The 13109-nt window shown below is 39.4% G+C and overlaps 2 protein-coding genes across 3 annotated transcripts in view; both read right to left on the bottom strand.

The window, feature by feature from the left end:
• Positions 1-3107, bottom strand: part of mib2 (MIB E3 ubiquitin protein ligase 2) — a 36834-nt gene extending 33727 nt beyond the window's left edge. The window contains exon 1 of one of the 2 annotated variants that reach the window (XM_083895212.1): positions 3050-3107. The gene's annotated coding sequence lies outside the window, so the exon portion shown is untranslated. The remainder of the gene's footprint in view (positions 1-3049) is intronic. The other variant, XM_083895211.1, reaches the window with a different exon arrangement.
• Positions 3108-7170: 4063 nt separating this feature from the next.
• ubiad1 (UbiA prenyltransferase domain containing 1) lies at positions 7171-10639 on the bottom strand. The gene is made up of 3 exons (XM_083895679.1): positions 10510-10639; positions 9113-9731; positions 7171-8018 (listed from the first exon to the last, which is right to left on the bottom strand). The coding sequence occupies exons 2-3, from the start codon at positions 9669-9671 to the stop codon at positions 7531-7533; spliced, it is 1047 nt and encodes a 348-aa protein (XP_083751805.1). The 5' UTR covers positions 9672-9731; positions 10510-10639; the 3' UTR covers positions 7171-7530.
• Positions 10640-13109: the final 2470 nt, after the last annotated feature.

Here is a 13109-nt window from a genome sequence, read left to right as displayed (position 1 = left end):
ATCAAGCGCTACGGAAGGATGTACAGCCTTCTCCTTCATTGCCCGAGGGGACAACATTCACTCTACTGCCACTGAGAAGACAAGCAGAGGACATAGGGGAGGGGGGAGGGGCACATGTGTGTCAGTGGGAGGATCTGGATGTAGTTGTGTGGGTTTTTTTGTTTTTTGGGAAATCAACAAAAAAAAGGTGGGGTTGGAGTGGTTAACTGGTGAACTGGCCGTTTTCACTTATTTTCTGTTGCTGCTGGTGAGCTGGCATTACCAAACTCGAGTGTTCTCCAGGCTCACACACTATGGTGGAGGCGGAGTTTGCATGTATGCACGTGTGTCTTTTCAGGTATACTTCATGTCATGGGGACCTAAATCTGTTCATAGAATAATATAAGCTACATCCAGTTTACCAGCCATAATGTTTCAATCCCATTCAGTTCTGATGCCTCGCAGATCACGTTTGACAGCATCGCACTAGAATGAGAACATGATTGCATTGAAACCATTTAGCATTTTTTAAAAAGGTAGTCTCCAGTTCCGGCTCTGGGTCTGGACCGGACAGTGGTCCGCCTATTAGTGACCTATGTTATAAGTGATGTTATGACCACTAGCAACCTGGCCTTGTCACACTACATCAACACTCAGCACATGCTGAGATATGGCTTAAGTTTAGATACAAACACAGGTTTGGTACAGTTTACAATGCTTTTTCTAGCCTGGAACAACGCTCTTCATTGTGGGAGATATAAAAAATATGGCTTAAAAAAAAAAATGTTGGCGCACATGCATTAATGTACAGCTGCCACTGCCAGGGAATGAATAGTGCATGAATAGACAAGGGTTTAGGAAGCGGCTGAGACACAGGCTTATAATGATGTTTATCACGCCACTCTCCTATCTTGTAAATAAAGCCGCTACTGTCCATGTAATAGACTTGTTGGTCTAGATTATATAAAAAGAAGCTTTCAGTCACACAACTCCTCCTCCAAAAACACACACAGACACACTGTGTGAACATGGCAGTCATCAGACTGGGTTAACTATTGAAATATGGGGGATGCTGTAGCTTGGGAAACAGACCAAATTCATATGCCTGAGATGAAGCTGCAAGACCGTGTCTCTTATCAAATAAATTACTGACCGGTAACTGAGCACTGGAAACTCTATTATATTATAAAATGCAAAACAGAGCATTTAAATCAAATTATACAGTCAAATACTACTGTCTGTCTGTCAGCCTTGTCTACTTGAACAAGCTGTCCCTGCTGTATAAGTTAAAGCCCAAATCAAAATAAAGTATTAATCACCATTTCTGACTTAGAACCATGATATCACCCTTTACCTTATTCAGAAGAAGCAACGGTTTCATAATTGAAGTAGATGACTTTGCCTGACATGCTGACACTTTCAGGACTACATGTGGAACCGCCCCGACCCTCCCCCCCCCCTCCAGTGTAGGATAAAGCAGTTCATAATGGATGGATGGATGATACAATTCAACTCAAACTGTCACCGGTCTCACTATTCCAGGCGTGTGGGCTGGAGACTGCATGATTTGAATGTCCACTCCACATGCTGGACCTTGTTTATGGCCATATTCCATAAACAAGATTAGTTGTATTTAAAAAAAAATAATACACTATTCTAAATCTCAAAAAAGTGCCCTATACCCTGTGGACCCTTCAATTAATAAAATACACTCGCTTTTCAGGGAGATGGCTATTCAGAGAAGAGTTCTTTCAAAATACAAAAACAAAACAGCCGCCATAAAACTATTGCTATTAAAATGATAATTCACAACCACATGCCGCGTTTGCATTTTAATTATATATTAACCCATTACTAATTTCCAAAATATCCCACCAAATGTTTAAACATCTTACCTTGTGAATTTCCACATAATATTTCCCCCATTTTTCCTCAAAATAAATCAGCTGACCAGCTGTTCCTCAGAACCACAAGTGAATTATGTGATGTAAGTCAGAAAGCATTTGAAACAAATTGTGGACAAATGTTGCTTCAGTCATTCAGTCTATTATTTTCTTAATGTAGAACCTAAATTGAACCTAAATGTAGAAATATCAATGGGTGTTTCACAAACTGTCAACAAACCAAAGATATTAATTTTACTGTCATCGGGGAGCAAAAAAACAAACATTTTACCATTATGTTAATAACTGTCTATTCATCCCACAAACGGCATATCATTGATTAACTGATTAATTGTTGAAGCCCTAATCCTTACATCAATCAACAACGAAAGAATGTCAATGGTTGCGATATGTAACCTCGCCTCTAGATGCCTCTAAATTCAACACAATGGTACTTAAATGCTTTGATGGTGTCATGTGGTTTTTACTCCATTACAGAATGTTGAACTGAAGCTGACCTTTTAATTTACAAGAGTAACATTTATCTGACCTATCATAATTGCATATTTTATCCACTGTTGTAGTACCATTCAACAACACGGGTGACCACCAGTGCAGTGACTACAGTAAAACACAAGACACCTCCCACTCACCAATGAGCCCAGCATAGCCAGTTAAAGCACATATACTTTCGCTTTGGCGACGTAACAACAAACCCCGTTGAAAATGTAGCCGTGTAGTCACTTGTGTTTTACCGAAAAGGACACACATGTGACCGACAATGAGGCTCATTCCGTGGGTTTAATGAACATATAGTTGTGTATATCTTATTACACTCAGTGACAGCTCATTGAATTAACAGCTGACCTACGTAAACCACATTGCTATCAACTGCTTCCTGTCACCACCACCATCATCATCATCACACGCCTCTTCTCTGGCCGCCTCACATTTAAACCATGGCTCTAGCACAAAAGTGTGAACCATATTCAGCGTGTGTTTGCAGTGGTGGGTCTGTGTGTGGGTCTGTGTGTAGGACTGTGTGTGACTGTGTGTGTGGGTCTGTGCGTGGGACTGTGCGGACCAGTAGCCCTGTCTTACGTTACATTCACGCTAGCTAGCTAACTCACGTCTGTCCACCTTTTAATGGCATAAAACACAGCTTCTGTGTCGCTGTAGCTACTCACCGGGCCTTTGTCACGGTTGTTTACTTTGGGGTCAACTGAAATCCCGTGTCGCCGTCCACCACCGGCACTGACATGGCTTGTTTTAAGAGCAGTAAGTATTTAAAACACCGAGCGGCTCTGCAGCAGACAGCCATCACAACACGCCCATGCCTCACGTCACAACCGACGCTGCCTTCACGTGTCCCTCGGAAGAACCACCACACTTTCTGAACTCAACCTGGTTCGGTTTTGTCGTTGTAATCAATGCTGTAATTAAGTTAATAAACCCATTAGACATCAGAACAATAATGTATTATACTAGTAAAAACTGTGTCCTTTGTACAGCAGCCATTTTAAAACGTTAAGCACAGATTTTACTAATCTTACTGACAATGTCTGCGTTCAGTTCATGTACGTTAGGACACTGTGACAGTGAAGCAGCATGTCCAGTGAAACTGGAGAAAATAAATGGAACACAGCCATCATTAATTCGATTATTTATACCTCTGATGACCTGTCAAAATGGCTGCTGTGGAAAAGCACCATTGGATGTACTGGGTCAGTCTTTTTCTTGATACCTTTTTCTTTTACCTATTTAATTTCAACCTTTGGGGGTTTTTTTTCATACTTTCATGATGTATTCATGTTTATCCTAAAATGATCAATTATTTTATTTTATATGTGCTGTTATATTGTTTAATCAAACAGGAAAACAAGTGGATTAGAACTGCAATATTTATATACGAAAGGAGCAATGTATTCAGTGTGTTTTATTGTATGTACAGCTTTCTTTGCCCTTTGTTATATTTAATGTGTTCCTTGCAACTCATTTTTTGTACCACTGACCCTATTTATCTATTTATATTGTTTTATTTTTACATATTTTTTATACCTTTATTCTGTGAAAATCAAAGCAAATGTGCATGACAGTGATTACTTATGTTAATGATGGACTTTGGCAAAACAAATACACGAAATGGGAGTGACATTTTCATTTTTCAGGTCATGTGTCTGAAATGATAGAAGAAATAATATGGTCATTTGAATGGTGTGCTACTGTAGGGAAACCCAGCCATACCAAAATAGCTTTAGTGTCACACTGTATATGTGCTGTATTTTTAAAACATGCATTACATTATTACACAACCCCGTTAACACCTGTGCAGGTCTAACATTTGTCCAACACTGCCCCCTGCTGACAAATACACCACTACACAAATTCAAGTTCCCTTTGTTTTCTTGTAAATTTTGACTCTTTTTTGTTTTAGTCATGCGTCACAGGTGCGTTAAGGCTATGGGAAGTCAGCTTATTATGAGGCCTGAGGAAAATACAACTTCAGTACAGTGAAACACTGTCACTCATGTGAAAGAGTTGATCTTTATTCTCATAAACCTGCATGCAATATATGTCATATAACATCAAAATAAGATACTGTAAACCAGGGGTCACCAACCTTTTTGAGACAGAGAGTTACCTTAAGGGTAAAAAATAATATGGAGGGCTACCATATAATATTTTTTTGTTTGTTTACCATTTAAATGATTAATATTATGCATTCAACTGCATACACATTAATTCCAGTGCTTACTCCTAACGATTACCAAGTTTTATAAACAATATCAAAGATATTTTACTGAGCGATCATACGGATACATGCAAGTGAGGTGAAGTGAAGTGAGCCCGCGGGTACCGTATTGGCTGCCTGCGGGCTACCAGGTGCCTGCGGGCACCACGTTGGTGACCCCTGCTGTAAACTATATGTGCTTTCTGCCATCTCGTCTCAGGAATTTGATATGCACACACCTGTGCATATATACATTGCAGTGCATAATTACATTAAACATCCATCACAATAGCAAGACAGTAATAATAATTTTAAAAAAATTATGTCATGCATCAGTCAAAACACACGTAAATAAACATAAACCAAACCCTTAATGATTATATATATTGAAGGGAGTAGCAGCATCTGTTAAACTTTAGCAAATGCAGAGAGCTGTTCAGCTAGTAGATGTATTTTGAGCAATATTTTGAATTGATTTTTGCTACTTTGTTGGATGATCTGTCCTGGCATGCTGTTCCATTTACACATGGCTCTATATACGGTACTTTTTACTCTGTTTGTTTTCACTTTGGGTAGTGTGATTTTCCCTCCGAAGCATGTCTGGTTGTCTTTATCCATGTTCATCAGAACTGAGACACAAACATTTATACAATACCCTAGGTAATTTAGTCACTGAAATATTTCTTGTAAAATTAAGCAATGAGGCAGTAAATCTATTCTTCACACTTAACCAGGATAGGCAATTATGCATTTTATTTACGTTAGATCTATATGAACACCTTAATAAACAGCGTGCCGCCTTATTCTGAGCAATTTGCAATTTTTGTATATGTGACATGACAGCACCTGACCAAACTTCTGAACAGTAGTCTAGATGAGCTAAGACAATTGTTTTAATTACATTTCCTATCATATTTTTAGGTAGGAAATTTGAACAACTCCTTATCACTGAGAGACCTCTGCCCATTTGAATTACCACCTTGTCAATATGTTGAGCCCAGGATAATTTGCTGTCTACTATAATGCCCAGAAGTTTGGTCTTTTGAACTTGTTCAACTGCTATACCTTTAACATACAAATTCAATTTTGGATCTTTAAATAACATATGTTTAGTCCCAAATATAATGCTTTTTGTTTTAGAAGAATGAAGAACAGTTTGTTATTTGTTATCCATTCCAATGCAGATTGCAATTCCCTGTTCAAACCATTAGCAAGCATTTCAGTTGTGGACTCTGCCATGTATATTGTTGAGTCATCAGCAGCATACATCGCTGTTTTTGCATTCTTTAAGATTAAAGGTAGTTCATTAGTAAATACAGAATATAACAGTGGTCCCAGGCAGCTTCCTAGAATTCCACAACTTACTGACTTTACCTCAGAGTAACTTCCATTAAAGTTCACTGTCTGTTTCCTATTTGTTAAATAGTTTCTTGTGTCACATGCAGGAATCCTGTGCTCTGATACAGGATCCACACCTGCAGGTGGCAGCTTGTTGACAGAAACAAGGGCCTTCATTTTAAGAACAAGAGTTCACACAGTTCTCTTCTTTTATGCGGTCCAACAGCATGGTGATAAAGGTGCCGTCATATCATTTTACACTGCATATATTGTTGTTGTTTTTTTTAAGAAACTAGTGTCAAAATTTGAAAAAAAAAACGTCTTATAATCAAACCATAATTAAAAGTGTGCATTACTGTCATTAAAGCTCCAGTATGTGACTTATGTCGCCACAACACTTTGAAGTTTGCTGATGTCTGACTTTACTGTCGTAGCTGTTCTGCCTCCACCGTGATGTTAAACATGTAAACAAGGTCAACACAGACACAATAGCAAAACGCTGCTATACTGATACATATAGTCTTAAGGGGCTGATAGGCTGACTATGTAATATTAAGCAACATTTATTTGTGAAGTTGCATATTGCAGCTGAATATCCCTCACATCACCTTCCTTCCCAAGGGTGTTGAATAACCTATGCTTTCAGTTAGTGTCATAACTCAAATGATGTTTAGTTTGTCTTTTGTGGGCTATTATAAAAACATGGTGGTTCAAAACAATGGTTTTTGTAGAGCTGACCCAGCAATATAAAAGGTTCATTCTGGAGTGATGAAAGCAGCAATTCCTACAACAATTCAGGTGGATTGTACATCTTACAAGTATAATCATTTTGACTACAAAGGAACTCATAAGCTGGAAAGGAACAAAAGTGTGTTGGCTGTCGTAAGATGCATAACGCGTACGCACGTGGCCCCGAGCTGATCTTGCAGGGCGAGCATGCCTGTACATCGCTGTTTTAAACAAGCGCAGGGAGAGGAACAAATACATTGATGCATACTTTTTGCAGTCAAACTATCTGGACCAAATGCAATACCTCATGAAATTGCAATGAAGACTTTTTAAAGGCCCTGCAGACACCATGTAGTAAGACTCATGTCAGATTGGACCATCATAATTACAGCATATTTAAAGAAGAGTGAACTTAAAATGATCAAAACTGAGACACAGAACATCTGCAGCAGTGAGTTTTATTACAATCTGATATAATATAACTTGGCTCCTCAGAAAAAATGACGGTAAACAAAAAATTTACTATTTGTTCCATAATGTGAGTACAAGTGGTGTACATTTATTGGTTGTACTATTGTGTCATGACACATCTTGAAAAACTACAAATATGGCATCTGTCGGTTTATGTAAATAATGAAAATGTTGCCCACCTCTACAAAATGAATTTCTCACTTTTACAAACACATTAAAGCAGGCTTAAAAGCAAACCAAAACAATTCAACTGATTATGTTTGGATTCTCAATGAGGAGGTCCTAAACTAAATCTTTGTTCAACATATAAAACAATAAATTAAAGCCAGTCCTCTCACATAACTCTGTACATCTATTCTGTGTTAAAACAACAAAGTTTGAATTATTAAAGCTAATGAATCACAGTAGCGGCAAGCTGCTAGGAGGCGCCAGAATGATCCCGAACACGTAGAAAAGTCCCATGAGGAGGTTGAGCTTGGCTGTCTTCTGAGGGATCTTGGCATAGCATCGGCTGCGGAAGTGCCTCTCCAAAGTAAAGGCCATGGGCAGCGTGAGCAGAGGCAGCGCCATGCTGATGGTGTAACGGGTAGCAAGGATGCAAAAAAGCACGTAAGGGATGAAGAGCAGGAGGTTGTATAGGACATAGGAGAGAGTGGGGCCTATGAGGATGGCCAGGGTGACGATGCCTGCCTGCTTGTCAGAGTCCATGTCTCTGGTGTTGTTGCTGTGGAGGATGGCTTCTGTGTTGAGGGCAAGTGGGACGGCGTACACGAGCGGCAGCACTGATAGGTAGCCAACCTGTACTGCGTGGGCAAACATGACAGCCAGAGGACCAAAGGTGATGAGGATCACCACGTCTCCCAGCGCCACATACTTGAGGCCAATGCCTAGGTGAAGAGAGTTAACAAGTTACTTAAAGCTTTGAATGAGTGGATGTCAACACCTTGTTATCAAAGTCTGTACACAGCTACTTCATCCGTTTCTTTCATCCCTCTGGGTCAACTGTAGTGTTTAATCAAACACTCACAAGTAAACTCTGAAGAGCCATACAACATACTATATCATGTTTCAGTTCTTTTGATAGGGTCGACCACCTGTTGTGGTAATATTTAAAGAAATATTCCAGGAATTTAATGTTACATTCTCATAAAATTCAGGCACTTGAACAATTCTGACTTATCTTTTTTCAATAAAAAAAGAAATGGACCCTATACATCCCATAATGCATCAATTATCAACAGATCATTAGAGCTATGCTGCCTGATGTTGATGTAGCTTTTTAAAACTCCATGCCCTAAGAATGTAACTCTGATTATAATGACATCATTGGGTTGTTGTTTTTTCCTCCTTTTTCCACACTTTGGGTAGTAAATAACTATAAAGACCTTTTATGAGTTTACTGAAACTCTGTAGCAACCCATCATCAAAACCAGCTGCATTTCTGTTTTAACAAATACAATTCTGACTGTGGTGGAAGTTGTGTACACCCCTCCAGTCATAGGCAGCGATGATTGCACACTTTAACCACTTCCAAACATGCACTTCTTCATAGAGTGGAAGGTCAATAAATGCTGATAGAAGTGTCTTCCACATGTCAAGTTATTTAATATCAAGTCAGGGAGACGGTTCCAGCTCTACCTGTGCAGGTAAAACTTTCAGATCATTGAAACTTATATTATACTTGAACTTTATTGAGCCTGAGAAATTAGCCAATGATCTTGTCCACTTTAAAATCAGTTTGTTTTTTTGCCCTTTGGTTATAATAAAACATGACCAAACAGTTTTCAATGACGACAATGTCGTGTGTACACCGTTCCAAGGGATGTCCTTATCTTTCACACCTATTGCAGCCACTAAACGTAATGTTGCATAAGACGCACTGGTCTACATGTGTGAGACAATGTGAGTGCTTTTAGTGACTGAGGTGGTTTCCAAACAATGAGGAAACAATCCAAGAGATTAGAGTTAATAATATACTCACCTCCAGTGTATAAAAAAGAGCTTGAGAGTCCCCCAAAGTAAATAAGGGCAAGGTGCTCGAGTCGAAGCGTAGACAAGAAGTAGAGCAGAGTTGCACACAGGCATCCTAAGGAGTATAGCAATGCTCCAAACATGACTACATCCTGCGGTGCTAGTATTTCATCCACAAGAGTCCTGTCATCGCTCTTCTTGTGGTCAATCCCTTTGGAGAAGTCATAGTAGGTGTTAACAAGGTTGCCCGCCCCATGGACAACAAGGACGGCCACCGCACACACCATCAGGATAACCAAGTCCACAGAGCCCTCCAGTTTATAAGCCAAGGCGCTGCCGAGGGCCACTGGCGTAAGCGAGGCACTGAAACTCCACGGTCTTAATGCCAGCACATATGCTGCACACTTTTGCCTGACATCAGAGGTAACGCGGGACATCCTCGACCTGTGGTCGGCGCCTTGAGGGTGATTTAAGTGATTGATACTCGTCTGCCACTGCTGGCCATTGTGACCATTTGATCCAGACAGAGCAAATGTTTCGGCCATGCTTTGCTTCGGCTCGTTGGCCATTTCCTCAGCAATGTCTCTCGAGTACCTAAAATCTTCCCAAAACGTCAGAGTTTGATGTTGCTGTCGGAATAAAAACAAATCAGGAAAATAACAATGAGTGACAAAGCAAGATACACCACAAGTAACAGTTTCAATGCATAAAACGAGGCCTGTGGTTTAACAATGGTTTACATTTCCCACACAAAAACACAACATATCACCGCAGCCTTGACATCTGTAAGCAAGCATCAACATTAAAATGAAATAAAATACCCCTCAACTCACGACGCTCAAGTTAGCATTCTAGTCGGCAGTTAAGGGGGAAATTTGAGTGAAATTTAAATTATGATCGTGGAGATTGTTTTTTTAAGCCTCATTAGCCCTATTAAGACATGACTTTCAGATGCGCTTTCCAACGTACCAAAAACTGAAGGCACACTTCCTATTCAATCTGAGAGTTAATTGCAAGACAAAAAAGTGATGGTCTTCCTATTAAAACCCCACGGTAGGGCAGAGCCAGAAGCTGGTGCTTCAGGGGTTCAGCAATGTGAACCGTTAAAGAGACAATATCGTTTTTGACACTTCAATCTCAAAAGTGAACTGAGTGGATTCGTAGTTGGACAAAAAGTAGCTACTTGTTTAACGTATCAATACGTAGACATTTCCTAAATACAAGCGTCTCTCAAACGCTAAGAAAACTACCCTGGGGTGAAACCGGACAATTTCAGAGACAAAACATAGACACACGTACGTCTCAGGAACAAACGACCACAGACTGACGACTAAGATTATGGGATTAAAGCTATGCTAGCCCCCGAGCTAACGTTCTCTACACTGGGACAAAAGCAGCAGCTCTTACCAGCTATGTCGTCAGGATCCAAATCAACCAGGGCTTTTCTCTGCGTATAAACATAGTTGTGTGTCTGCAGCGCCCGGCACGGTGAGTGGACGGAGCGATAACAGTTAACAGTAAACGTGACAACTTCGAGGACACTTATCTGACTGCTCACTGTTCATACTGCTGCTGTGTACTGTACCTGTCGGACGCCATTTCCTCCGCTCGAAGTGCAACAGTACACAGCGGTCGAAGAAACAGCGTCCGACTGCATATAGTTCCGGTGTCGTGGCAAAAATGTGTCTTTTGGTAAACATACGTCTTTGTTTGGTATGTCCTTGTTTATGCATATGCTCGGAAACTACTGCAATTACAATTATTTGCAAATGTTTTAAAATAAATATTCCTAGTTATTTTTCACCCGTTTAAATATATGTAAAGGGCCAGTGCAGATAGTTACTGGCAGTACTCCAGTTGCCAAAAACTGACTTTGGCTCCTAGCTCTTGTGGCTGAGGAGATATGTTTGCTTCGAAATCACTTAGCTTCATTTGGGGGGAATATATTTCATTCTTTATGGACCACTCAGCCAATTTTAACTGTTGAAATATCTCACCTCTCACCAAAGTGAAGGAGTGTTCTGTTTACCGCAGAACTTTACAATTTTTGAACAAATTAAGCTTAACTTCGAAACAGCCAATTTGGTGACATCTCCACTCCACCCATATGAACACACAGCTTCTCCTCCCCTCCATGAACCTAACTTTACTTTGTGTAAAACAGAACAGGGAGCAGTATCAGGTGTTATCACTGACCAAACATTCAACATACTGATATTTTTGGTTGCATTTTGAAGATAAAAGTTATCCGTGATATCACAATAATAATGTGTAATTTGTTTGTTCAAATTGGTCTTGAGACAGGTAGCAAGTACTTATATTATGGAGAAATGGGGTCATCTCATGTTGTGTTATACATGTTTAATTTTAAGCAAAATTAATTAAATCTCAGGAGTTGAATATGAAATAGATTCTAAAATGGTAATTGACAAGAAAATATTTTAACAGCACAAATAATAGGCTAATGACACACAAATAACACGATTTCCAGGTCCAGTGGGGTTAGTGCACAGATGCATGTTGTGGTGAACAGTGGAGAAATTCAGTACAACTGAATGTAGAGCATCATGGGAACATAGAGTTACTCTCCAACTCTGGAAAGCAAATGATCTAACACAATAGGGTAAAAAGAAAATGAGAAAAAAACTTAATCATGTGCCTGTAAGGACACAAACAAGGTTAAAAAAAAAAGGCATGACTAGTTACATATGTCAGTATGTGTCATGCTGTTTGTTCAACCCATCACCTACACCCCAGTGTCATTTCTATTTCTAAAAACAAACTCAACTTTTCCATGTCCGTGCAAGTAATCTGTAAATTAATCTGCAATGTTGATGTCAAAATGTCCTTTCTGGACAAAACAAATACTTGCAAATCACAGACGGGACAGACGTTGTTTAAATATTTGGACATTTCATAGAACTCTAAACAAGGAAAGTGTTTTTAAAAAATGTATAAAGAAAAAAAAGAAATTAAAGCTACATGCCCATTTAGTTGAAACACTGGAATATTTTGTGGCAACATCCAAGAAAATGAAAACACCCAACGCTGGATTTTGTAAGGAGTCGTGGGTCGTGTGGTTCCTGACCATTCTCGCTCATTCCAAAAACATACTTTGTTTTCTTCCACCTCTTGAACTGTGAATGTCACAGCGTGACAAGGATAAGACTTCATCACTTAAAGGTGTAGTCCTTGTTTTTTGAAGTGTGGTTGTATGAGGAATTGACACATTACTGAAGGCCCACCAAATAAAACAAGTCAATCTATATTTATATAGCACTTTTCATACAAACTCACCAAACAAGGCTGCAGCAAACCAACAGCTCCTGTCCATTTCGTGGACTTTGGTTCAGGAAAGTGACCAGTTTTTAAATTTAGTCTTGAGTCACACAAAGCTGTTGGTGAACATAATTATTTAATATATGGTGTAGATTTTGAGCCTTCTGTTAAAGGTCCAATGTGTAGGTTTGGAGGTTTCATTGGCCGACATTAAAAATACTAGCATGTATACTATATACAGTGAGCCTTTTAGGCAAGGACATTGCTTCATGGAGGCCGCCATCTTTTGTTTAACTAAGCAAGGAAGAAACACAATTTGTCGTTTTAATCTTTCTAATGTCTAATCTTTTCATGCAAAAGCCACCGTAGTACCCAGTATATTTGGGAGAGCGAGGGGTGAACATGAAATGGGCCACAAGGGCAATTCCCCAGGGCAGCATTCTCTAGAGCAGAGGACTCAAACTTGCAGCCCGCGTGCCACATGCAGCCCTCCAGATGATGTCCTGTGACCCTCCACTTAATATCAATTTATAATTAGTTATTTCTGCATGTTTTTTAATGCAATAATTAATTTCACATCAATACATTTTTATTTTGAGTTATATGCCGTTCCATATTGACACCTTGTTTTGAAATTCTGTGAAATACCATCAAAAATATTGGGATTATATCATTTTCATATTGCCCACCCTTACTGAACAGTTGCTTTTCCCCAAAAAAGTTGGACT

Source organism: Microchirus variegatus (assembly GCF_963457635.1).
Source record: "Microchirus variegatus genome assembly, chromosome: 9".
Taxonomy (NCBI): domain Eukaryota; kingdom Metazoa; phylum Chordata; class Actinopteri; order Pleuronectiformes; family Soleidae; genus Microchirus; species Microchirus variegatus.
This window is presented reverse-complemented; position numbering and strand designations above follow the sequence as displayed.

Excerpts from the sequence above, each read along its gene's own strand:
- ubiad1 (XM_083895679.1), bottom strand. The coding sequence starts at position 9,671 with ATGGCCAACGAGCCGAAGCAAAGCATGGCCGAAACATTTGCTCTGTCT. Across the intron at positions 8,019-9,112 it reads CTCTTTTTTATACACTGGAG|GCATTGGCCTCAAGTATGTG; the intron begins GTGAGTATATTA and ends CTCTTCACCTAG.